Raw genomic sequence first — 27,684 nt, forward strand, 5'->3', positions numbered from 1 at the left:
AACAAGAGTCAGCTAGTGCAGGAGTTAAGTGGTGTTTTCTGGGCCCTGTGCTTCAGCACTGACTTGCTGTGTGACCCTAGGTCAGGTGCTGCTTCTCTCTAGGTGTTAGTTTCCCAGTCTGTACATTGGACTAGATAAGGCTTTCCCTATTTTTTCAATCTTAAGGATGTCTTTAATTATTTTTCCTTACATGCCACTGACTTCCACTCACCTCCATTTGTTGACTTGTTATTGTTTTTAAGTTTTGTTTTGTTTTAATTCTCACCCAAAGACAAGCTTATTGACTTTAGAGAGAGGGCAAGGAGGGAGAAAAAGAGGGAGAGAAATATTGATGTGAGAGAGAAACACTGATCATTTGTCTTGTATGTATCCCCACTGGGGACTGAACCCCCAACCTAGGCATGTGCCCTGATCGTTAATTGAACTCATGACCTACTGGATTACAGGATGATGCTCCAACCCACTAAACCACATCAGCCAGGGCTGTTTTTAAGTTTTTATATAATTTATTGTCATCTGATTAAAAAATCTGCAGTGTTAAATACAGATCAAGCCTACACTGTATCTTTAGGTTTTTTGATTGTTTGTTTGTTTGCTTTTGCTTTCACAGCAACCCTGACTTTTTCCACTCTGTTTTTCTGGGTTTTCTGTTTGTTTGTTTGTTTGTTTGTTTGTTTTAGTTCTTTTCTTCTTATCCAGGTCATGTTTTTCAGACCTATGTTTGGGTTGATTTCTTTTTGTAAAATCCAAGAAATTGTAAATTTTATCAAAGTCTATTGTTTTTCCACCACCAAAGAGGGTTCAAATCTGAAGACAAAGATAATTTTCTTGTGTATTCTCATACATGTTGGTTAGATTTTCTCAAATTTATGATTTAGGTACTGTTGCCTCCCCAGGATAAAGGACCTCAACGATTATTTGTTTCTGTGGAAACAGTTGATAGGTCCCGAACTTTTTTCCCTGGCTGTTTACTTGTGTCATTCATAATGAAGGCTCGTCATCAGGCAACCAGGGAGGAAAAAAGACTCCAGTTGTGTCTAAAAATTCTGCACACTCATCAATATGAGGTTATTGCTCTAAGTTTCTGTCTCATAAATTTTTTTAATAGCCCTGGCCAGTTGACCTAATTGGTTGGAGCTTTGTCCTGTGCACCAAAATGCTGTGGGTTTGATTCTTGGTCAAGGCACATGCTTGGGTTGTGGGTTTGATCCCCATTTGGGGTGCATATGGGAGGCAACTGATCAATGTTGCTCTTTCATTGGTGTTTCTCTCTATCTGAAAAAAATCAATTAGAAAAATAAAAAATTTTGTTAATGAAAAGTCTCAGAGAATTCAGACATGCAGTAGCTGAAGTCTGAGCACTGGGAACAAGATATAGGGGGATCTGGGAAACAACTGAACAATGCTCCTACCAAAATATCTCTTGAGTCCATCCACTTTTGTCTACCACCATCTTCTTTCACCTAGTTGACTGAAACAGCTTCCTCTCCTTACTGTCAACCTGGCTTCCTCCAACCCATTCTTCACTCAGTAACCAGAGGGATATTTTTAAACTCTAAATTGTGGTCCTGTTCCAACTCTACTTAAAACCCTTTAGTGGACTTCCCATTGCTCTTAGAATAAAAATCCAACTTGGCACAATAGTCCTCAAAGCCCATTTGTCCCTTGATTACTTCTCCAATCTTAGCTCTTGCTCATTTCACTCCATATTTGTATTCCACACAGCAAGGTCATTGTAACCTCAATCTCCTCTTCTCCATACACACCACTCACCATTGCCAGTTCTTTACATCAGTGGCTTCTTCTTACCCACTATATCTCAGCTTAAATATCACTTCTTGGGACAATGCTTTTTTTTCCAGGCAGTGATATTGATCACCCAATCCAGTCTATAGTAGGTCCTCCATTATTCATTATCATTGCTCCTGGTTCATTGCCTTCGTAGGTCTAATCACAGCCTCTATTCTTTTATTTTTTCTATTTTGTATGGCTATCTCATCATTATTAGTAGATATTTGCCTTCCCCCACTCCATCTAGCATCCAGTCACCCTAGCTTTCACTCAAATAACTTCACCCAATTGCTTTCAGGGTGTGCTGTTGTAAGGCAAGAATAATAAGTGCATCATCCAAATTCTCACAGATCCTTTTCTTTTGCTGCGTTACACACAGAAGGATGACAGATGGATGACATAGTCTTAATCAATCTTATGCTCTTTCCAAGAACTTTGACTCCTGAATGGAGGATGCGAGACCATTAAAAACTAGTTGTTCATTCATTCCAGTGGTGGCACCTGGTTGACCTGAGAGGGGTTCCTGCTACCCCGCTCTGCGTTGTTGCCTACCTGGTCCTGACTATTCCCAGTCTTTTTCTTTTTTTTTTGGCCCTGAGAACTCTCTTTTAGTCTTCTAGTGAACTTCCTTTATTGAAAGATGGCCACAATCAGTTTGTTATTTAGAGTAAAATAAATATACTGAGTAGACTGTATGTCCACAGCCCAGCACAGGACCTGGTAACACTAGGTGTTCAATAAATGCTAAAGGAAAAACTGTCCAGGTGTGTGGCTTGAAGAGGGTTACTTAATATCTCAGACCTCAATTTCTTCCTCCTAAGTAACCCACATATCATCTGGGATCTCTGATTTCTCAGGAGAGAAAACCATCATGCTTGTTCCTTTATCATCTTCCTCCTTTCAGTTCTCTACCCTTCCTTTCAGCTACAACAACAAAACAACCCAACCCAACTCAACCCAACCCCAATTCCCCTCATTTTCTCAGGCAGAGCACCTTAACCACAATGTCTGGCTGAGCTATCACTCAGATCCTTGTTATGCCATTTACTAGCTGTGTGACCTTAAGACAAATTATTAAATCTCTTGGTTTTAACAAGGTTAAAACAAGGCCCAGGTTTCCTCATATACATGTGGTCATAGGGAAATTATAGTATGCATAATAGTATATATTTTAAATGAGATAAAACAGGTACATGTAAATTGCTTAAAATAACACTTAGCACATAGTAAACACTCAGTACTTGCTAGATATTATTAGTATTTTCATCTTCTTATTGCGTATGCTACTGGATAGCTATGACTCCAGGGTAATGTTTTCCAAAGTATGGTTCCTGAACCACCAGCAATCAAATAAATTGGAGAAATTAAGAATGCAGTTTCCTGGGCTTCCATCTAAGACATAGTGAATCACAGTCTCTAGGGCAGAGCTGGGAAATGTACATTTACAAATACCTCTCTTAAATGAGTCTGATGCTCAGTCATTTTTTTTAATATTGAGATGTCATACACATACCATAAAATTTGCCTAAAGATTACAGTTTAATGTTTTTGGGCATATTTACAGTTGTATAACCATTACCATACTATAATTTTAGGACATTTCATCATCCTGAAAAGAAATCAGGTATGAAAAGAAACCCTGCAGCAGTCATTTCCATTCCCTGCTCTGCCCCCAACCCCAACCCTGACCAAGCCCTAGGCAACCACTACTATACTTTCTGTTTCTACAGATTTGCCTATTCTGGCTATTTCATATAAATGGAATCATACAATATGTAGTCTTTGTGACTGGCTTATTTCACTTAGCATGTTTTCAAGGTTCATCCATATTATAGCATGTATCAATTTTCCAGTCTTTTTTATTGCCCAATTACAGTCCGTTGTATAGATACGCCATATTTTGTTTATCCATCTATGGCAAACAAAATGGATTTTTTTGGCATACAAAATTTTGTATGGACATATGTTTCATTTACCTTGAATATAGAGCTAGGAATTGAATTGCTGGATCATATGGCAACTCTGCGTTTAACATTTTGAGGAACTACCAAACTATTTTCCAAAATGACTGCAGCATTTTATGTTCCAACCAGTGATGTTATGAGAGTTCCAATTTCTCCACATCATTATCATCTTTTATTGTAGGTATCCTAGTGGGTATAAAGTGATATCTCACTGTGGTTTTGATTTATATTTCCCTAACAACTGATGTCATCTTGACATCATAATAAGCATCTTGACACATGCTTATTGGCCATTTATGTATCTTTGGAAATGTATCTATTCAAATCTTTTGTCCATTTTTAATGTCACTTGTCATTTTATTATTGAGTTGTAAGAGTTCTTTATATATTATGAATAATTGTATCTAATCAGATATATGATTTGCAGGTATTCCTTCCCATAAATATTCTCTCCCATGGTTTGTCTTTTCATTTATTTAAAAAAAAAGTTAGATGAGCTATCTTATTTTTTTAAAGATTTTATTTATTTTTGGAGAGATGGGAAGGGATGGAGAAAGAAGGAGAAAGAGAGGGAGAGAAACATCATGTGTGAGGGATACATTGATCAGTTGTCTCTCACATGCCCCCAACCAGGGACCTGGCCCACAACCCAGGGATGTGCCTTGACCAGGAATTGAACCGGTGACCTTTTGGTTCGCAGGCCAGTGCTCAGTCCACTGAGCCACACCATCCAGGGCTCTCTCCATTTCTTGATGGTATTTTTTGGCGTACAAAAGTTTTTAATTTTGATGAAGTCCAATTTATTTCTTCTTTTCCTGCCTGTGCTTTTGGTGTTATAACTAAGAAAACATTGCCTAACTCGAGGTCATGGAGTTTTAGTTCTGTTTTCTTCTGCAAGTCTTATAGTTTTAGTTCTTATATTTAGATCTAGGATACATGCACACTCGTGTTTAAGAACCACTGTTTTGGGTTGAATCTTCTACCTATAATGGCTAATCACTGTTTTTCCCAAAGACAATCCTAACCCTAAGAAGAACTGTAAGTCATTTGTTAGGATGATGCAAATGATAATAAAACAGCTAACAATGTATATTGAGTATTTGCTATATGCTAAGCATTTTACATTACATAATCTTGTACAGTCTTCACTATGTGTTATAATCTCCTCCACTTTTCATGATGTAATATAGTTTACTCTAAAATGATATAATACAGGTCTCCTCCTTTTATGTAAAAGAAAATACCAACACTTGTTTTGTACTGGTCTCACTCAGCCTATCAATTACAAAGTTGTAGCTGAACCAGCCCTTAAGGCTCTTACTATGATTTCAAGATGCCCTTTAGCAGTAATCATCACGAAACTTTGAAGAGATAAGGTTTATTACTTACAAGACCTGCCAAACCTGAAAATTACATAGCACACCTTGGGACAGCACAGTAAGATTAAGGAGGGTGGGAGAGAGAGAGCAAGTTCACAGGCCTGGGGTGCTTTTTTGTGGGGAGGGGGGTCGAGGATGGTGCCTTAGGGTTTCATGGGCTCACACTTTATTGGTGAATTTAAAAAGCAGGAATTTAAAGCCCCGGAAAAGAGAAAAAAACAACAGGTAGCCCAAATGATAAGTTATTAAAAGCAACCAATATCTCTGAAGCAAAGGGGCCTCAGTGAAGGGAGGCGGTCTGGTTCTTTAGCTGTGTGCTGGCAATGTTGACTCGAGATAGCTGTCTTTGAAGTCGATGCTTCTGGCAGTCAAAGCTTCACACAGATACTTGGGTTACAAAAAAGAAAAAAAAAAAAACCCAAATGTCAGCAAGGTTGTACAGACTAAATGAGCTAATATGTGTTAAAAGTATGGCACAATGCTTGGCAGAGCAGGGCTCAAAAGATGAGAGTACTTCTCTATTCCTTCATGATCCCCTCTTTCAATGCAGACCTGCTCCTCCGACTGGTCAAGAAAGCTGTCAGCTCCAGGGCAGATTTTTGCATTCTGCTCGCATCCTGCTCCCCTTCTTTCTTCTCTCATCATGGTTTGTGATTTTATTACTTGTCTTATTCTTAAGACTATGACATCTCTGCAACTACTTTCTAAGTTCCATAAAAGCAGGGGTATAACTTCATTACTGCAATATTCCCCAGCACCTAGTATAGAACCTTGGGACAGAATATCTTCCTTTCTTTGTTTATTTAAAATATTTAATTTATTTATTTTTAGAGAGAGAGGAAGGGAGGGAGAAAGAGAGAGAAGCAACAATGTGTGAGCGATATCCCGTTGCCTTTCTCCAATCGGGGCCTGGCGGGCAACCCAGGAATGTGCCCTGACCAGGAACAGATCAGGCCATCTTTCGTTTCAGAGGTCGTCACTCAAACCACTGAACCACGCCAGCCAGGGAGTGACTGACAAATTTTTAAAGAATTCCTCAGTTGTTTCTAGCAGGCTGGTAGGAGTCAACAACCAATATATTTTTCGGGTGAGAGATCTGAGGCACAGAATGGTTTAACAACTTGTTCAAGGCCCCAGGGCTAACAAACCTGTTTACTACTCCGAAATGTATCCTCAGAATCCAATGTAGTGCCTGGCAATAGTTGGTATTCAATACACAATTGTAAATACATAAATACATGTTTAATATTCTTTAAAAACAAAAGGTAGCCCTGTGCAGTGTGGCTCAGTTGGTTGGAACCTTGTGCGGGACACGGAAAGGTCCCAAGTTCGATTTCCCGTCAGGGTAGTGCCCAGGTTGTGGTTCAGCTTCCCTGTGCCACGCAAACCAGATCTCTCTTTCTCCCTTTCTCTCTCTCTCAAATCAATAAGCATGTCCTCAGGTGAAGATTTTTCATAAAAAGGTAAACACTTAAACACGAAAAACACACACAAGCTTTGACCGATGAAGTTCATTTGGTTGGGCATGATCTGCAAAAGAAAGGTCGCCGGTTGGATTCTGGTCCTGGTGCCTGCCTCCATTGCAGTTCGATCCCTCCCAGCAGGGCTAGAATGGGAGGGAGCCCGATGGATGTTTCTCTCCTTCTTTCTTCCTCCCTTTCCCTCTCACTAAAAATAAATGAAATCTTAAAAAAAAAAATCATACACACAAGAGTGAAACCAACATCTCTAAAACAGGTTCACAATCCTAGGAAGATAAGGCCTTCTCTTATTCGCTTTCAACAGCACTTCCACCCCTGAGTGCTTTTACAATTTACTATCAAAGGAAACGTCGCCCAACCTTTTGCTACAAGTTTGAGTTGTCCCGCTTTCCGTCGTCCCGCCCTGCGTGGCCGCAAGGCTTCCTGGGAGTGGTATTCCTCTGTTTGGCAGCTCCGACGGCAGCAGCCGGGCGAGCTGGGTCGCAGAACTACAGAGGTGGCGCACAGGTCACGAGGCTCTTCCGCCTCGCCCTTCCCTCCCTGCCGGAGCGCCCGCCCCAGCTATCATGGCGGCTCCCTTGGCCCTTGTGCTGGTGGTGGCCGTGACAGTGCGGGCGGCCTTGTTCCGCTCCAGTCTGGCCGAGTTCATCTCCGAGCGGGTGGAGGTGGTGTCCCCGCTGAGCTCTTGGAAGAGAGGTGAGGCCACCGGCTCGAGTAGACGTTCAAGTCCCGCCTGTGCTCGTCTGGCCTCTGTGAATGAGAGGCTGGGCAGCGGCCGCAAGCTCAAGATTCTGACCCACTTGGAGTCCTCAGGGGGCGGGGGGCGGGGCCTAAGGACGCGGCTGCTGAGGGGAGGGTGCGTGGGACTTGGTGGTGAGGTTTGGGCCCTGAAAGCCGCATTACGTGAGGGATGGGTATCGGAGGGGGTGTGTCCCGCTCGCGTCCTGAGCCAGGGGCATGATCTGAGGAAGGGTCGGGATACGTGAAGGGCATGCAGGGTGGAGTGGGAATTGTGAGGGGCGTGGAATTTAACGCAGGATCCCAAGTGCTGCTCCCCGGGGTATGGGATGGAGTATGAGGGGGTCCCAGGTGAGGGGACCAGTCTTGCCTAAGCAAGAAGCCTAAGTGAGGTGCTTAGACGCCTATACTCAGTCTGGGACTTGCAGTGCAGGTTTTTCTACTGTTCTTATTTAAGACCTTCATTAAACATTGTTCTGTACTAGCGCCTGCAATGAGACAGAATTTGGGCTGAAGGATCCACAGATCCTTCCAGTGGGAGAAACAGTTACAACCATGAAAAGTGTACTTTCAGTGTCCATCCAGTTCCTTCCTTGGAGTTCTGACCCTGAAAAAAGTGCCTTCTCCTTTTCTAGTTTCCTAAGGATGAGGAATTTGAACTAACTCTTGAAGAACATGAAGTTTGGAAAGGGAGATTAGAGAAAGGGGAGTTCCAGGCAGCAGAAGGGTAAACAGGATCAAGAGATGTTAAAAGATGGGAAATGTCCAAAACAAGAGAGAAATGGGGTGGGCGCTCGGTTAGGGCCAGAGTCTGAAGATTTTTTTTTTTAACTTTTTTTTTTTGACTTAAGTACAATATGTATATACAGTGCCCATATAGTAAATGCAGAGCTTAATGAATTTTGTACAAACTGTATACACTCATGTAGGCAGCATCCAGATCAAGAGACAGAACGTTGCCTTCCCTGGCTGGGTGGCTATTTGCTTGGAACGTTTTTCATACACCAAAAGGCTGCTTCTATTCTGCGTTAGGGCACATACCTAGGTTCCATCCCCGCTCCCGGCGCGCGCGGGAGGCAACCAATTGATGTTTCTCTTTCACATGGATGTTTCCTCTCTCTGCCCCCCTCTCTATGTAAAATCAATTTAAAAAAAAATCCTCAGGTGAGGATTAAAAACAACAACATTACCAGCACCCCAGAGATCCCTTTCCTGTGCATAAACTAAATTCTATGGTTTTGATGTTATCCCATAGTCATTTTGGAATGGGAAATGGCATAATGAATGCGTGTTTTATGAATAATTAGAGCTAAGATTTTTAAAAATACTATATATCAGAGACTATGATGAGTTTCATTTTATCCTCCAATTAATCTCTGTGTTGGATGTTATTTTCCCCATTTTACAGTTGAGGAAACTAAGATTTAGACAAGTTAAATAATGTGTCCAGATTTCCCAGTTGACAAATGGTAATAAAGGTCATAGTAATTCATACGTGTGATGGTAAGAGCTTAGACTTGATATCTTTGCGTGTAATATTAGCATATAATTCTTTATTGAGCTGAATTGTTTTGTTGAAGCAACTTGGTTCCTCCTCTTTTCTGGATACCAGAAGACCCAAGGCAGTATTAGGTCCTCCTTCCTTTGCTGTCTTAGCACTTTATGCATACCTCTGTTAAGAGCATTTCTAATTTTATATCATAATTATTTGTTATATTTGGTTTCTCCACTGTTCTATGAGCTCCTTGAAGGTCAGAACTGTTTTATTCATTCCTGAATTCTTTGTGTCTGACATAGAGTAATTGCAGAGTTATTTATTGAATAAATATTGAAGAAAATAAACTGTAATATCTGGTTGATTATAGAATTGGGAGGGTGAAGGATCCAAGATGAGGCAATGTAGTATGGTGATTAAGAGCACTGGGTCTGGGATCTTAAAAAGGGTTTGAGTCTTTCTCTGCCTCTGCCACTTAGTATCTGTGTGATCTCTAACGTCAGCTTTCTCATTTGTAAAATAGGAAGTTATAATATGTACTCCATGAAATAAGACGATCCATGTTGAACCTCTTAGCACAATAATGAAACTCAAAATGACTAATTCTAAGGTTTTTAGTTTAAATAATGAGAACAGTGGTGAAACTGACTGAAATAGGTGAGTCAGAAAGGGTAGCAGTGTTTGATGTGTACATAAGTTGATAATATGACATGAAAGGTTTAGGTCTAAATTTTGGGACCAATCAGAGCTAGAGAAAGAGATTTGGTAATCACCCATCTGGATCTGATTACTCTTAAGTCAGGAAAATTGTTTTATTTTGCAGGGGGGGGGGGGATGACGACAGGGATTTACATCTATTAAGTATCATCTGTCTTCAGAGTATACTTTAAAATGGAATATTTTAAAAATTAGGTGATTGTATTAAGCCCTAAAAGGCAGGCATTTTATTGGGTTAGCCAAAAGTCCGTTTAGTTTTTTCCATAAAATAAAAGACACATTTTTCATTTTCACCAATAACTTTATTGACTTGGATATTTTGAGTGTTGGCTGTTTCCCACTATTGGTTTCTGGTGAGTAGAGGCCAGGGATGCTGCTAAACATCTTCCAATGCCTAAGACAGCCCCATAGGAAAGAATTATTTCACCAAAATGTCAATAGTACCAAGAAACTTCACAGACCACTTTCGATACGTTCAGTGAGTCACAGCACCTTCTCTATACACTGCACAAAGGTTTTTTTTGTTTCACTTGCATATTTACCTTTCTTGAAATAATGAAGCAAAATATGCAAAAAATGTTGCTTACTTTCTTCCATCTTCAATATTAAAATAGCTACACGAATTTTGATACATTTTTTAATGCACTTTGATATGACAGCTGTTAAAATACAATATGACAAAATTCTTTTGAATGAAGTTAGACATGTAAGCACTACTAGAGCCATCCTACAGAAAAAAATAAATGAACTTTTTGGCCAACCCAATAATACTTTGAAGTAGGAGGCTTTCTGGTTTCACATGACTTTTTGAGTTTTTGAGTGACCAGTTTTTTGGGTGAAAGGCCTTGAATCCAACTAGATTTTTATTGTCTGTAATCTTTGGCTGATTTTTAATGGGCATAAGTGAGAAGTTATATACTTGGCGGGGATGGTTCTTGTCTTCAAATATCTGAAGGGTTTTAAATTGGTGTGTTGTCAGTTCTTTCATGTGCAGATGACCGAATCCCAACTCAAATTGTCCAAATTACAATAAAAAAAATAAACTTATTGGTCTTTATCAGCGATTTTCAACCTGTATGCTGCACTAACTTTTAAAACATGCAATATCTGACTGTTTAGTCAGAGACACTGACCTCTTATTCCTTATATTGTCAAATAAAAAAATGACAACAGCCAACACAACTGGATGCCAATAACCATCCAGCGTGAATGAATCAAAATTACACCTATTTTTTTATCTGATTGGCAAAAAATACATTTTTGATGTGCTAAAGGATTTTAGTAATTAGTTTACATGTGCCATGAGATGAAAGGCTGAAATTTGCTGGCCTACATAATGGAACAGTCCAAGGGTGGATCCTGACTTCAGGCCTAGCTGGGCCTGGAGTTCATTGATCTCATCAGGACTAATATTGTTTCATCTCAGCATTGAGTGCATTCAGGAGGGCTCTGCCCCAGGTATTGGCAAGATTGGCCACTAATAGCCTTTGACTTTTATATCATCACAGTGTCATATCCAATGGAAAGAGGGTACTTTTTCTTCAATGAGAACAACAAAAGTGTTAGAACTGAGTCACGTTGAACTTATTTGGATAATATGCCAATTCTTAACCCAGCTATTGTGGTCAGTCTGGGTCATATATCTACACGACTTCTTTGAAGAGGGGCAACCTCCTAAATTGTGGAAGAGGTGGGTATCCTGTAGAAAACTAGGTGCTATTACCAGAAGAGGGGAAAATTGATGCTGGGCAAGTGGAAATAACAGATACCAATTATAATAGCAAAGAGATCTTTTCTATATCACTTACTTCTACAGATCCACCAGTTTATTTAATAGTCCAACTAAAATTTATGCAGCTAAACTAAAATTTACACAAGTTTCCTGGTTTACAAAGTACCTAACATTGATGTAATGCTTTCTACATGCCAGGCACTATTCTAGGCACTTTAAGTATGTTAAAAAAACAGATTTAATCTCTACAATAGCCCTATAATGTGAATATTATTGTAAGCCCTATTTTATAGATGAGAAAATTGAAGCACAGAGAGATTGTCACTTGCCCAATGTCGCATAGAAAATAATGTTTTATGTGAATAGTAGCAATCTGTAGGCATGGCTGTTCCACCAGAGTTCATTCTATACTATCTGGTGTAGAAATCTTGGAACCTTGTGTCGTATTTTGGTATTTCCTCAGCCTTTGATGTAAGGATTAGGAATTAATATGGGTTTAGCTTCTTGAGTACAGAGTAGAGTCCAAGCTCTTAGTGCTTATTTAGAAACCCACCTCCAGTGCAGCTGTCAGAGTCCGGGTCTGGAGGAACACTTCTGATAACACTACTTAAAAAAAAAACACAAACCTTTTATTGTTAAATAATATACAGAATTAGTAAACTGCACAGAACAGTGTATTGATAGTGAAGTATAAAACAAACACTTTTGTGACCGTCATCCAAGTTAGGAATCAGAACTTCGCCACCCACTCTGCAGGCCTTTCCGTATGCCCCATCTCAATCACAGCCCCCTCACCTCCCTCATAAGTAACCATTGTTCTGACTTTTATAGCAATGACATCTTTGCTTTTTTTTTTTTATTACCCAAATGAGCATCCTTAGACACTAGCTTAGTCTTGACATAAAAAAATTGTTTTTATATGTCTTTTAAGTCTTCCTTAATCTTTAAGGTGTCTGTCCATCCTGTCCTTATCTATTGAAGAATACAGACCATTTGACTGGTACAGTTTCCCATAGTTTGGATTTTCCTGATTGTATATTCATGGTACAGTTTAAGATGTTCTTGTGCCTTCTATATTTCCAGCAAATTGGCAGTTGGATCCAGAGACTGGATACAACTACTTTTTTGTTTGACTTTTAGCTTTTTATTTCAAATATTTTTAGACTTACAGGATATTTGCAAAGATAATAGAGACAGATCCCATATATCCTTCACCCAACTTCCCCTAATGTTAACATCCCACATAATCATGGTAATAGTGATAAAAACTAAGAGAATAACACTGATATAATACTATTAACTAAACTATAGTTGTTATTCAGATTTTACCATTTTTCCTCTCTTCTTTTCTATTCTAGGAACTGAGTGAGGATCTTATGTTGCATTTCTTTATGTGTCCTTATTCTTCTCTTATCTGTGACAGTTCCTCAGTTTTTCCTTGTTTTTTGAGTCCTTGATACTTTCACAGTGTACTGGTCAGGTATTTTGTAGAGTGTCCCTTAATTTAGGTGTGTCTAGTGCTTATCTCATAGATTGAGATAATGGATTTTGAGGAAGAATCCCACCGATGTGATATAATCCTCTCCATGTATTGGGTCAGGGAGTATACCATATTGAAATGTCTTATTATTGATGATATTAAACAATTCCTTTGTTAAGGTAGTATCTGCCCAGTTTCTCCACTGTAAAATTACTGTTTTCCCTTTTTAATTAATGAACATTTTGGGGATATACTGTGGGGCTCTGTAAATATACTGTTTCTCTTTTAAGTTTTTGCCCACTACTTTTTGCATTTATAGGTTGACCTTGCTTGTAGCAGTCATTGCTGTGATGTTTTCTAATGGTGACTTTTCTATATCCCCTCATTCTTTCTTCATTTATTAATTGGAATTCTTCTGTAAGGAAGAGTTGTTTTTATTTATTTATTTATTTATAAAACTTTTATTTATTTATTTTTAGAGAGAGGGGAAGGGAGGGAGAAAGAGGGAGAGAAACATCAATGTGTGGTTGCCTCTCGTGTGCCTCCCACTGGGGACCTGACCCACACCCCAGGCATGTACCCTGACTCGGAATCAAGACGGCAACCCAACCCTTTGCTTTGCAGTCCGGCACTCAATCCACTGAGCCACACCAGCCAGTGAGCCACATCAATTTATTTATTGATATCTATATGCACTCCTGGGTATTTATTTTATTTTCTGGATTATAATTCATACTATTATTTATTTTGTTGATCAAATTATTCCATCTTTGGCCATTGGAACCTCTTTTAGGTTGATTCCTTCATCATTTTGACATACCTCCCTCCGTTTTGTTGGTTTTTTTTTTTCCCTTACATTTTCCTTGGTCTAACCTGGAATTGACCACTTTTCCAAGGAGCCATGGCTCCTTTTATTGGAGAATGTTATTTAGAAACCAAGATCTGGATGTTAGATGTGTTCATTGCTATTGGAATGACACTGTTTCTTGGGCCCTTTGGGCTAGAAATGTAAGGATAGCACTGCCTTTGTCTTTTTTTTCTTGAAGATTTTTTAAAATTTATTTTTAGAGAGAAGGGAAGGGAGGGAGAATGTAAGGGAGACAAACATCAAAGTGCAAGAGAAACATCAATGGGCTGCCTTTTGTATGTCCTCAACAGGGGACCTGGCCAGCAACCCAGGCACGTGCCCTGATCAGGAATCAGTCTGGTGACTTTTCAGTTTGCAGTTAGACCCTCAGTCCACTGAACCGCACCAACCAGGGCATATACACTTCTTGATGTGGGAAGCTCAAAGACAATGTTTGTCTTATATTAGATGATAGGTTTTTATTATTACCTATAGGAAAAGTACATCAAGTTAACTAAATAAGAATTCTTGCTTCATAGAATTTAATAGTTAAGAATTGAGAGACTTTATTAAAGCAAATAACTTACGTTTTAGAATAGTTGGCCATAATTAATAAACTTTAATGGTCAACTATTCAAAAACATTAGTTGTTGGATAATAATCCCATGAAACAGAAGTGTTAATTCATTTGTTCTGGTATACTTCTCATGGGTTTTATTTGTGTGTGTGTGTGGGAGGGGGGGGCGGGTGTTCTAGGAAAAAGAATGGCTTAAAGATATGGGTTCTTTTTTTTTTAAGGTTAAAAAAATTTTTTTTTTACCCAAATAGGCATTTTGTGAAGCCTACTTTAAAATGTTTCCAGCAAAATATTATTGAAACATTGTTATATATAATAGAACTTGGGGTCCTGATTATTCTTTTACACATGGAATAGAGTCACTATTACATTCTAGAGAATTTTGATAGTCTATAGCTCAGATGTTCCCAAACACACTACTGACCATGCCAAAAGTTTCAATCACGTACATCAAAATGTGAAAAATAAAGTCATTTTACCAAGTTTATTATAAAACTAAATGCATTTAAGTAAAAATATTGTGAGTTTATGTTCTTCCTACACATTTTGATGTTGTAGATCATAGCAGTAAAAGGTGGTATGTGGGTTTTTTTAAATGTTTTTATGTGAGGTTAACTCTTTAGCTCAATTATCTATTAAGTAATATGAGCTCATATTTAATAATCAAGTTAGCAGAGCCACATTCCAGGCACTTGCCAAAGAACACATTAGCAATTTCACTGGTGTACGATATCTAGCCAAAATATATCAGAGAAAAATTACATTTTAGACTGTTGTGTGAAAGTTGTGCAGTCTCTTTCTCTAGCTACATAATCAAGAATCTCCCCCTCTGGATTAAACCAGTGGAGATTGATGTTCCTTGACAGCATGTTACTGTTTCTCTGTAGAGATGCTTTTACTACACTGATAGGATGCCATTGACTTAGATTGAGAGTTGCCTTGTAAAGTGGCCTGATGAATCATTTCTTTGAGTCTGTAGTAAAGCTGTTAGTGAAGGGTTTAATAGTTGTGTTACACAGCCTCTTTATGTGGCTCCTTAAAGGAAGTTTCTTTCTAGTCCTAGTATATATAAGGACCAGTTAGAATTTGTTTGAGCCATGGGCTTTGCTTTATTTTATAGCCACCATGAATTGTGTAACTGATTAGTTTCCTTCTGCCAGGGGCTGTGGGGGTATGGTCTATAAAGTATCCATATTTATGGCCACTCATGAACAATATATAGCTTTTTTTAAACAGGCTTTATAACTTGTTTTATTTTTTTATGTTTGAATAGATAATTCAATCACATGGTTCAGTATCAAAGGTGCAAAAGGCTATATCGATTAAAAGGCACCTTTCCACCACTTTCCTATAACCACCCAATTCTGTTCCTTGAAGGGAACAGTTTCTCATGTGTATCAATTTCTCATGTATACTTGTGAAATATTATATGCATATATAAGCTGGTACACACTTTATAGGTTTTTGTGGCTCCAGTTTGTTTTTTCTTATCCTTCTTTACTTACTTTCTTTTAAAATTATTTTTTATTTTTTACTTTTTATTTAATTTATTGGGTAGACTTTGGTTAATAAAATTACATAGATTTCAGTTGTACAGTTCTATAATATGTCATCTGTATATCATATTGTGTGTTCACCACTCCAAGTCAAGTCTCCTACAATCACCATTTATTCCCCCTTTACCCTCATCTTACCCCACGTCCCCATTTCCGTCTGGTACTCACCATTCTGTTGTCTGTGTCTCTAAGTTGTGTGTGTACTTAATCCCTTCAACTTTTTCACCCAGCCCCACAACCTTGTTTCTTTTTAATAATTATAAAATAATGCATGTGCATTGCTAAAGATTCAGAAAATAAAGAAAAAACAAAGTAAACATTTATACTCTTATCACCCAGGGGTAGTAATTGTTAACTTTCTTTGTTTATTTTATTTAATGTTTGTGTTTTATGTTTATTTTGAGGCATTTATCATTAAATACATATGCTTAATTAAATGAATGCTTATAAATATTTAAAATAAAATTCTGTCATATTTTACATGCTATGTTATATAACCTGCTTTTCTTGAAGATTATTTCATGGACATCTTTCCTTCAGTAAATATATATAATATACTTTTTTATTTCAACTCTTAATTTGAAATAACTTTAGATTTTTAAAAATGTTATAATAATATACATAAAGTTCCTGTTTACTCTCATCCTTCTTCTTCTGGGTATAGGATAGCATCCTACATAACCATTGTACAGTGACCTAAACTAGAAAATTAACATTGATACAATACTATGAACTAATCTGTAGATCTTACTGGAATTATAAGAATCATTTCACTGATGCCCTTTTTCTCATCCAAGGTCTATTCTGTGATCCACATTGCATTTAGTTCTTACGTATCCTTAGTCTCTTCCAATCTGGGATACTTCTTCAGACTTAACATTTTTAATGAGTACTAGCCAATTAGTTTGACTGTCAATGTGGATTTGTCTAATGTTTTCTTATGGTTAGATTGGAATTGTGTGTTTTTAGCAAGGATACCATATTTTTGGCATAAGGACCACAGAAGTGTTTTATGCCCATCTCAGTGAATCATATCAGGAGGTATTCGACATTTGACAATGTTAACTGGTCAACACACAGGGTAGGGCAAAGTAGGTTTAAAGTCATGAGTACCTGAAATACAGAGTTTATTTTTGTGTTATTATTCATTAATTATTTTATTATTTTCCATACAAACAACTGTAAACCTACTTTTGCCCCACCCTGTATTACTGATAATGTAAACTTCAGTCTCTTGATTAAGGTAGTGAATGTCAGGTTTATTCACATAAAATTATCATTTTTCCCCTTGTAAATACTCTGTTTCTCATTATATTTTTACCCACTAATTTTAGTATTCATTGATGATACTTGCATTTTGCAATTATTGCTGTAGGGTCTGCCAGATAGTGGTTTTCTGTTTCCATATTTCTGCATTTGATACATACAATTGTCTGAAAGGAAGAGCTTTCTCTTCTCTATTTATTTGTTCAAATTATATTATAGTATTTTTAACTGTAAAGTGTATCTGTCAACCTCTATATATACACACACACACAAACACATCATAATTCATTTAAATAAATCTTCATTAATGGACACTGGGATTATTTTTAATTTTTCACTATTCTTGAGCATGATAATGAATATACTTCTTTGGGCACTTGTCCAGTTACTTCCCTAAGATAGATTACTTTAAGAACAATCATTTCTGGGTCAAAAAGCACACACTTAAAAAGCACATACTGCCCTAAAGAAAAGTTAATACAAATGTCTCTCAAAGCATATATGAGAGTGATTATTAATTTCCCCACCTATGAACATTTCTTACGAGCTTTTAATTTGTTATCTTACTGTATTTCGGATTGGAGCAGAATATATAAAATGAAACACTTTTTAGAGTAGGTGGGAGTTATAAGGAGATCAAAGGAAACTTATAGTTCAATATAAAACATTCTCATAATGAGTGGTTTGCCACAAGGGAAAGGGATATTCTATGGAAGAAAGTTCCCCATTATCAGAAATGTTCAAAGCAAGACTTAAACCCAACTTCTGGGAAGGAGGTAAAGGAGGTATAGATCAACTGTAAGGCCATTCTTTGTCCTGGGAGTATCTGACACTGGTTTATGGCCATCTGCATTTGTCTTTGAAGTAAGAGTTAACTTGGATGTCTTACTTTTCAGTGGTTGAAGGTCTCTCACTGCTGGACTTGGGAGTGTCTCCATATTCAGGAGCAGTATTTCATGAAGTAAGTGTTCTTGTTTTCTTTTCTGGGTACTAAGAGTAATTTACAGTCACAGACACCAAAGCCTAACCTGTAGTTAGTACAAACATTTAAAAAGATTTTTTTTTTTTTTTTTTTGAGAGCGAGAGAGAGGGAAAGGGAGGGAGAAAGGGAGGGGAAGAGAAACATCGATGTGAGATAGAAACACTGATTGATTGTCTCTCATATGCACCCCAATCGGGGACTGACCCTACATCCTAGGGCTGTGTCCTGACCAGGAGTCTAACCGGCAACCTTTCACTATGCCGGATGACGCCCAACCAACTGAACCACACTGGTCTGGACTAAAAAGATCTATTTTTGGAAATAATATTTAGAAATAGCCCTTTTTTAGATGTCCCTCACATAAGAAGCTCTCACAATTGCAGTGGAAATGATCCAGATTAAGATTGTTTTTTCCGAAGCAGATGAGACTTTGTAGAATTTACCATTGTTTTTTGTTGTTGTTGTTGTTGTTAAAGATTTTATGTATTTACTTTTACAGAGAAAGTAAAGGAGGGAGAAAGAGGGAGAGAAACATGATGTGTGAGAGAAACAGTGATTGGTTGCCTCTCTCATGCCCCCAGCTGGGGACCTGGCCCACAACCCAGACATGTGCCCTGACTGGGAATTGAACTAGTGACCTTTCGGTCCACAGGCCAGTGCCCAGTCCACTGAGCCACACCAGCCAGGGCGAATTTACCATTTTTAATGGCAAGTAAATTGTAAACAGTTCCCAGTGTATGAATGGGTTGTATGCTAATTGACATGTAATTGATTCTTTGGAACACGCTTTCCTATAAAAGCTGGTTTCTTAGAAAGCCCACAAAAGCCTATTTACCCATAAAATTAGTTCTTAAGAATCGTAAAATCACTCTTAGTTTACCATTATTTCTTGCCTGTGTTACTCCAACAGCTTCCTGACAAGTCTCTCTGCATTGCTTTGCACCTTTACTCTGTTCTGCAGTCAGAGCCATCTTTCTGAAATGTGAATCTGATTTTGTTAGTATTCTGCTTAGTACCTTTGGGCCTCACCACTGACCTCAGGATTAAATCCAAACACCTCATGGGACATAATGCCCTGTGGGCCCTACTCACCACATCTACCACATTTCCTTCCTCTCTTCTCTCCCTATTCCTACTGACCATATCATTTTAAAGTAGTAGTTTTCTAATTTGGCAATTTAACCATCAATTTTTATAGTTATCTCCCTCATACCTACTTTGAGACCAATTTTTTTGATGTTGTTCTTCAATCTAGTTTTTCTAAAGCACTTAACTTGGTACTCATGGAGTTAACAATTGTCTTTTGCATTCATATTCCAGTATCTTTGTATTACTATCTAATCAAATCACAGTATCAAGAATTACTAGCAGAAATAGCTTAGCAATAATTTAAGAGATTCTTAATAAGCACACAATCCAGTTACTGGGAACAGGTTGTCTGGGCATAACAAAGAGTAGCCCACAAGCCACGAGGGCTCAGTGTGCTATAGGCTTAGGGCAGTACGATTTTTAGACAGGATAGAAATCCCCTGAGAGAGCCCTGACATACTTTCATTAAGCTTCAGCACATGTTCTGTATTACCTACGTGTCTTTGTTCATGCTGTTGTCTCCTTATGGATGGCCATCCTCCCCTTTTTTTGTGGTTGGTTCTCTATTCTGATATTGGCTTGGATTTTAACCCTCCAGGAAGCCATCATTCATCACCTTAGATGAGGTTCAATGCTCCTTCTGTATTTTGCAGAGTATCTTGTGCTTATCCTTTTCATGGCTCATTATCACACTCTTGAAATTGCCTCTGTCCTTGTTTCACCCATTATATGTTCCTCAGAACAAGTACTGGCACCTTTTCATCACTTATTTTTTTAATACTACTGTGTAGCTCTATACCTGCATGTGTATTCCAATCCTTCCCTCCCTTCTTTCATTCCTTATTAAGTATGCACCAAATGCCAGCTATGCTGCAACGTGCTAGGGATACATACAGAACAAGATATAGTCCCTGGCCTCTGGGCACTTACATTTATGTGAGAAACAGATAGTGAGTTTGTGCAAAAGAAATATTTCAGAGCAAAGAATATCACCAGGGACAAGAAAGGTCATTTCATCACAATAAAATGTCAATTCATTGCCTTGCCCGGGTGGCTCAGTTGATTGGAACATTGTCTCATACATGGAAAGGTTGCAGGTTAGGTCCCCTGTCAGAAGGCAGCTGATAGATAAATATCACATCAGTGTTTCTCTCTCCTTCTCTCTTTTGCATGTGCTCTCTCTCTCAAATTAATAAACACATCTTCAGGTGAGGATTAAAAAAAAGATGTCATTCATCATGTAAACAGCAATTTAAATGTTTATGTACCTAGTAGCTGAATTTTGAAATACATAAAGACTGATAGAGCTGCAAGGAGAAATAGGCAAATCCACAATTATAGGTGGAGATTTCAATACCCCTCTCTCAATGATTAATAGAACAAGTAGACTGAAAAATCAACAAAGGTAAAAAAGACTTGAACAACACTATCAGCCAACTTGATTTCATTGACATTTATAGAACATTCCATTCAACAACAACAAAGCACATAATCTTTTTAAGTGTATATGGAACCTTTGCAAGATAGATCATATTCTGAGCCATGAAACAAGACTCAATTAAATTTAAAAGGATTGAAGTCATACAAAGTATATCCTCTGACCACAATGGAACTAAATAAAAAATTGACATCGGAAAGATATCTGGAAAATTCCCAAGTATTTGAAAACTAAGTAACGTATCACTAAATAACCCATGAATTATAGAATAAATCAGAAAGGAAGTTAGAAAGTATTTTGAACTGAATGAAAATGAAAAATACAACCTATCAAAATATGTGGGATGTCACTGAAGCTGTTGTTAGGGGGAAATTTATAGTGCTCAATGCCTATATGAGAAAAGAAAGGTCTCAAATCAATCTCCTCAGCTCTACCTTAAGAAACTAGAAAAACAAGATAAATTCAAAGCAGAATAAAAGAAATAATAAAGATCTGAGTAGAAAAAAATGAAATAAAAAACAGAAGCAATAGAAAATAACTGAAAGTTGGTTCTTTGGGGTGAACAGTAAAATTGATAAACTTTTAGGAATGGTGGATATATTCACTATCTTGACTGTGGTGATGGCTTCATGGATGTATACATAGGTCAAAATTGATCAAATTGTATACTTTAATATGTACAGTTTATTTTATACTAACTTTCTTCAATAAAGCTAAAGTTTAAAAATGAGATTTCAGTTAAGTGGTAAGCACATGTAGAAAATTAAAGCTGGGTAAAGGGATAAGGAGTGATGGTCATATGTGCCACTATTATAGATAGTGTCTTCAGGGAAGGCTCTCTGAGGAAGTATAATTTGAGTAAGACACCTAAATGAAGCTAGCAAGCTATATGAGGGCCCTGATTTGGAAATAAGCTTGACATTTGTGAGTTGCAGAAAGATGGCCAATGTTGCTACAGCATAATGAACAAGGAGAAAAATAATAAAGGTAAGTTTTGAGAAAAATTAGAGGCCAGATTATTTTGGACTTTAAAAAAAAAACAATCCTCACCCGAGGACATGTTTCCATTGATTTTAGAGAGAGAAGAAAGGGAGGGGGGAGATAGAAACATCGATATGAGAGAAAAACATTAATTAGTTGTTTTGAACCCCAAATGGGGATCAAACCCGCAACATAGGTATGTGTCCTGACTGGAAATTGAACCAGCAACCTTTCTTTATAATGCATGGAACAGTGCTCCAACCAACTGAGTCATGCAGCCAGGGCTGCAGGACTTTTTATAGACATAATTAGGAATTTGTATTGTCTATCTTTTTCTAGTGTAATTATTTTTACTGTTCCCAGTTTGTAATGGGAGAGCCAGAGTTTCCTCCCAGACTCGAGTTTATCAATTCTCAATAGTCTGGTGAGGTCAGGTGGGATACCTCTTGTCTTACTTGGTTTCTGGGAACACTTAGCTCACATCATCAGTGGTCATTTGATCAGATGGAATTACGTTCTTTTTTTTAAAGATTTTATTTATTTATTTTTAGAAAGAGTGGAAGGGAGGGAGAAAGAGAGGGAGAGAAACATCAATGTGTGAGAGATACATTGATTGGTTGCCTCTCACGTGCCCCCTACTGGGGACCTGGCCCGCAACCCACGCATGTGCCCCGACTGAGAATTGAACCAGCTACCTTTCCGTTGTCAGGCCAGCCCTCAATCCACTGAGCCACACCAGCCAGAGCCGGAATTATGTTCTGTATCTTCTCTATCTCTTTCTCATATTCCTCAATCTTGGTCTTTGAGAGACAAAGACTCAGCACAACTTTTCACATTTTTTTTTTCTTTAGCATCCACCTAGACAGTTTATCCTCTGGCATAGGGACCTTCAGGACATTAAGTTTCTCAAAGCCATGTGCCAAGCTGGTCTTCACCACATGGCCTTGTAGTAATCCCAGGCGATAGCAGATGGGTTCTCAGGTAGAGTAGTCAATCAGGAGGTGAGGATCTCATTCCAGGAGTTCAGTGAGCTAGCAGTGGCCTTTTGATTTTAAGGTATGATTAAAACTACCCAGTCAGTGCCTTTTAGAGCAAGTTTTCACCCACCATCCTAAGAAAGATTCTTCACCGACCCCAGTGGTCCACAATAGCAAGTAGATTTTATTTTCACTGTGATTTGAAAGACACTGGAGACTTTGAAACTAGGAGAAAAGTGCTCATATTTATTTTAGATTTAATAAATATTATAGATACTGCAAAGGAAATTGACTCTAGGGGCAACAGGTGAAACAGGGAAAAAATTATTAGAATGCTTATGCATTCATCTAAGGGGGATGATGATGCCTCAGAACTAGGGTGGTAACAGTGAAGATGGTGAAAAATGATTAGATTCTTTAAAAGTGATTAGATTCTACTTACTTTTTTTAGAGGTAGACTTGTTAATAGATTTGATGTGAGATATGAAGGCAAGAAGGGATTAAAGGATACAATGATAGCAGGTTTTAGTCCCAAGCAGTTGAGTGAATAGTGGTGGTATTTAATGAGATTAAGCATACTAAGGGAGGAACACGTTTTAGGGGGTGAAAAATAAGAGTTCAGATTTCACCATGTTAAGTCTGAAGTGCCTATTACCATATTTTGCCATGTATAATGTGCACCTATGTTTTTGGCCCAAACTTTCTGGTAAAAAAAATCTTTTGTTTTAATTTTTTATTTCAATTATTCATTTATTTATATTTAGAAACAACTGATTATCGAATTCCAGGGTATTATTTTGCATACAGATATCATTGCTTTCTAGAGTTATACTTTTAACACATAAGCATAAATAAAAGAATTAAAAACATTTATATAGAGATGGAATTAGTACTACCCATGTATAATGTGCATCCTTATTTTTCCCTCAAAAATTTGGACCAAGAAGTGCATGTTATACATGACAAAACGCGGATAGCTATCCCAATGGCAGTCTTAATGCAATTGGCTATACTAATGTGAAATGCAAGAAGAGAGGTCCAGGCTAGGGGTATAAAATTAAGATCTGTAAACAGATGATACTTGAAAACATTAGACTGGATGCGATCACCTAGTATGATAGCCAGCCTCCAAGATGGCCCCCAAATATTTCTAACTTCTGGTATTCACACTCATGTAATTCTCTTTTGTATGTACCAGAGTTGGTCTGTGTGACAAATAGAATATAGTGGCAATGGTGATATGTCACTTCCTAGATTAGGCTATAAAAGACAGTGCCACTTCCATCTTAGACTTTCTGTCTCTTGGATCACTTGCTCTGGGGGAAGCCATGTCATGACCAACCTTATGGAGAGGCCTTTGTGAAGAGGCACTGAACCTTCCTGTCAGCAGCCAAATAAGTAAGCTTAGAAGCAGATATCCAAACCCCATTAGAGACTGTAACTTCCTAAGAGACTCTATGCCAGAACCACCCACTTAAGCCACTCCTGGGTTTCTGACTCTCAGACAGTGTGTGAAATAATAAATGTATGTTGTTTTAAGCTAAGTTTTAGGATGATTCGTTACCCAGAAATAGATAACTAAGACACACAGGAAGTAAATTTACATAAAGGAGAATACAGACACCTAGAGCATTCTCATACATCGAAGTTGGGAAGGGGACCTAGCAAATAAGCTGAAAAGGAGGAGTTAAGAGTGTAGTACATGGAAGCCAGATGAAAAAGGTGTTTCAAGAAGGGAGTGAAAAATTACGTCCAATGCTATTGCAAGGTGCTATTGCAAAGTGTGGAAATTTGGACTGAAGATTGGTGATTGATTTGCCAAAATTGACATCTTTGAAGATTTTTGCAACAGTATTTTCAGTGGACTATAAGGACAAGAGGCTGATTGAAGTACACAGAGGCATGAACAACCTTTGTGAGGAGTTTTGGTCTCAAGGAGGGCAGAGAAATGGTATGATAGCTAGAGGGAGATGTCTAGTGAAGACTTTTTTTTTAATCCTCATCTGAGGAGATGCTTATTGATTTTAGAGAGAGGGAAGGGTCGGGGGAGGAAACATCAAAGTGAGAGAGACTTTGATAGGCTGCCTCCTGCAAGCACCAACCAGGGATTGATCCTGCAGCCCATGCCTGTGCCTTGACTGGTAATTGAACCCATGACTTTTCAGTCTATAGGATGATGCTCCAACCAACTGAGCCACACCAGCCAGGGCTAGTGAATACTTTTTAAATGTGAGGATCTGCATATTTAGTTGCTGATGGAAATAATCCCGTGGATTGAAAAGTTGATGATGTAAAACAAGAGATGATAATTGAATGAGCGGTGTCTTTGAAGAGGCAAGAAGGAATGAGATCCAGTTCATAGGCAGGGGATTTGGCTTTAGGTAGGAAAAAAGGAAGTTCATCACTGTGAATATCTGAGAATATTGTATAGGCATAGATGTAGGAAGTTGGTCAGGTAGGTAGTAGGAAAATAAGGTAGTTTTCATTTAATTACTTCTCTTAGTGAAGTAAGAAATGAGCTTGTTGGTTGAAAGTGAGAAGTGGGGAGGAAATGTGGGGGTTGAGGAGAGGGGAGGACGTGAAATAGTCCTTTCAGAAAGAATATGTTGAATTAATAAGTGGAAGAGCTATGTCTAGTCACTTAACCATAGTTTAAAATGTTGTTTCTCTGGGAAAATGCTTTCTTGGATACAGCAAGGAAACCTAGAACACATTCTTACTCTTCTATGGGGGTGGGGGGGTTGTGTGTGTGCTGTGTGTGTGTGTGTGTGTGTGTAAAAGAGGATAAAGGCATGAGGTAGTAATTTCCAGCTACAAGAACCATGTTAAGTCTCTATATTTGTAAAAATACCCCCTTTTGGACTGTCAACCTTCAAGAACTCTGAATTAAGGGGCAAGCATAGTTGCTTCCCCCTAAAAATAGTGGGGAGAACTTTAAACTTAGAATCCCTCACTCCTCATTTCTGATTATGGGTTAATCTTCCTGTAAGATGGGTGTTCATAAATCTGCAGCTAGCTATGTTTTATTTTCTTTAAGTAATAAAATATAAAGAAATAAAATTATGTCAAGCCAAATGAAAAGAGCACTTTTGAAAAGAAAGTTCATCATTGCTTTTGCATTGTTTCTTAATCTTCAACAGATTTTTATTATCTAGTTCCTAGGGAAAGGTAAGAATAGGTGAAAGTGGAGAAGGAAAATCTGTATAAGAGAGAAAAAAGGAATTTAGCAACCACAGATTAGATTTTTATGACTGCCTTCAACAGATGTGTCTGTGTTCTATGTTTAGCTAATTGCTGATTATTAAATTGTGAGTTTATTCATATATACCTTACTCTGATTGGGAGTAGTCACCCAAGTGGAGATGTAGCATAAAGACAAATTATACTCAAGGTAGGCTTCCCTATAATAGTATTATATGCAGTTAAACTACTGTATAAATATGAGTTTATTATGGAAACCAGTCCATTTACTGATAGGCTTTTAGAAAATTATTTGTTCTGATATTTCTGAGACCGATTTAGAGCCATTCTAAACTATCTTAAGCATCAAAATACTGTGAAAGGCGGCTATTGGTAATAAAAATATCAAGTTACTACCTTTTACTAACAAAGATAAATGAAAAAAAGAGAATCCATTAGTAGATAGTTGTAAAAGCTTAATACACTTAGAACTTTGAAAAGCAAAGTTGATGCCCCTGTTTTCAAAAAGAGGTAAAAAGTTGATCTCAGGTAGCTAATATGTTGAGGTTAACTGTATGCTAAGTACTTTGTGCACATTACCACTTAATCTTCCCAAGAACCCTGTGAAATAGGTCACTATTCTTGTTTTATAGTCGAGGAAACTAAGGCTCAGCGGGGAAAACACAGGTGGAACCTAGTTTTAAATCTGAGTCTGACTCCAAAGCCTTGTTTTTTCTAACACACTAGCTTGTTCTCACTAAAAAGCTTGTCAATGAGCTTTACAATATAGAGCACAGTTTTGCGTGTGGTTGGTGTTGGGAAGAGGCACTCCTGAGTTACCAACATGGGCTCACAAAATACCAAGTCATGTGCTTTCCTGTGGTTCTGGTGGATCCGTGAACTGGCTTGTAGTAGCAGACCAACCCTCCTCCCTAGAACAATTAGAAAACAGGATGAATACTAAAAACATCCATTTGAATGCTGAGGTCCCGGAGAAGAAAGTACAAAAAGTGAGACTGACATTCTGAGCTGCTTTCTTTTTTATGCATTTAGCAGTGTGAAAGAGGCACTGGCTGAGAGGCAGAAAAACAGAATGGAATTGGCTGGTAAAAGGTTAAGGAACTATTGGCAATCTCATAGTGCTGTGCTGGGGGATTATAAATTTGAGTGTGTGGCTAACCAAAGTGGCATGGCTCTGATAGAGAACTTAGCTGTCATTTGGAACCTCTGAAGGACTACACTTGAGGAAGAAGGGTAGACTACCTTATAGGCTAGTCTTACAAAGACTGAATCCAGCTTCAATTTAGCGAAACCTCTAATTAAATTAATATGATATAATTCTATTCTAATAGCTCACCAGAGCTTAGAGAAATCCTTTTTGGAGGAAAATAGCCTCATCCAGAATCTCTGCAGTTTTTTATACAGATGTCTATCGTTGAGTCAAAAATTATCAAACATAATAAATGACAGAAAAAATGGGCAATAAAAACAGATTCATAGGTGATAATAGATATTGAATTATCACATTTGGATTTTAAAAAATGACTGTGACCAATGATTATAAGTTCAAAAAAGAGATGACAAGACAGAATTTCATCAGGGAGCTGTAATACATAAAAATGAATCAAATGGAAATTCTAGAACGGGAAAACATCATAGCAAATTAACAATATAATAGGTGAGCCCTGACCGGTGTGGCTTAGTTGGTTGGAGCTTCATTCAGTAGACTGAAAGGTCATGGGTTTCATTTCTGACTAGGGCACATGCCTACGTTGTGGGTTCAGTCTGTTGTTTAGGTTGTGGGCATGTATGAGAGGCAACTGATCTATGTTTCTCTCTCTCATTGATGTTTCTCTCCCTCTCTCTCACCTTTCCTTCCTCTTCCTCTAAAATCAATAAGCATGTCCTCAGGTTAAATGTAGTCACTTAACCAATGAATGGATAAATAAGTGGAACAACAAATTGATATTGCCCTCTCTTTCTTTCCTCTCTCTCTCTAAAATCAATTTAAAAA

At 37.9% G+C, this 27,684-nt stretch overlaps 1 protein-coding gene and 1 pseudogene across 1 annotated transcript in view; one reads left to right on the plus strand and one right to left on the minus strand.

Annotated features, from left to right (window-relative positions):
* The first annotated feature begins 7,160 nt into the window (after positions 1-7,160).
* PIGU (phosphatidylinositol glycan anchor biosynthesis class U) overlaps positions 7,161-27,684 on the plus strand; it is a 91,186-nt gene continuing 70,662 nt past the window's right edge. Inside the window, exons 1-2 of the mRNA XM_054573860.1 lie at positions 7,161-7,311; positions 17,920-17,984. Of these exons, the coding sequence (XP_054429835.1) occupies positions 7,182-7,311; positions 17,920-17,984 (195 nt within the window). The 5' untranslated portion in view covers positions 7,161-7,181. The remainder of the gene's footprint in view (positions 7,312-17,919; positions 17,985-27,684) is intronic.
* LOC129070562 (ATP synthase subunit d, mitochondrial-like) lies at positions 21,920-22,612 on the minus strand (annotated as a pseudogene).

This window comes from Pteronotus mesoamericanus, unplaced genomic scaffold (assembly GCF_021234165.1).
Source record: "Pteronotus mesoamericanus isolate MK-2021 breed Mesoamerican mustached bat unplaced genomic scaffold, CSHL_Meso_final contig_25, whole genome shotgun sequence".
NCBI classification, from domain to species: Eukaryota; Metazoa; Chordata; class Mammalia; order Chiroptera; family Mormoopidae; genus Pteronotus; species Pteronotus mesoamericanus.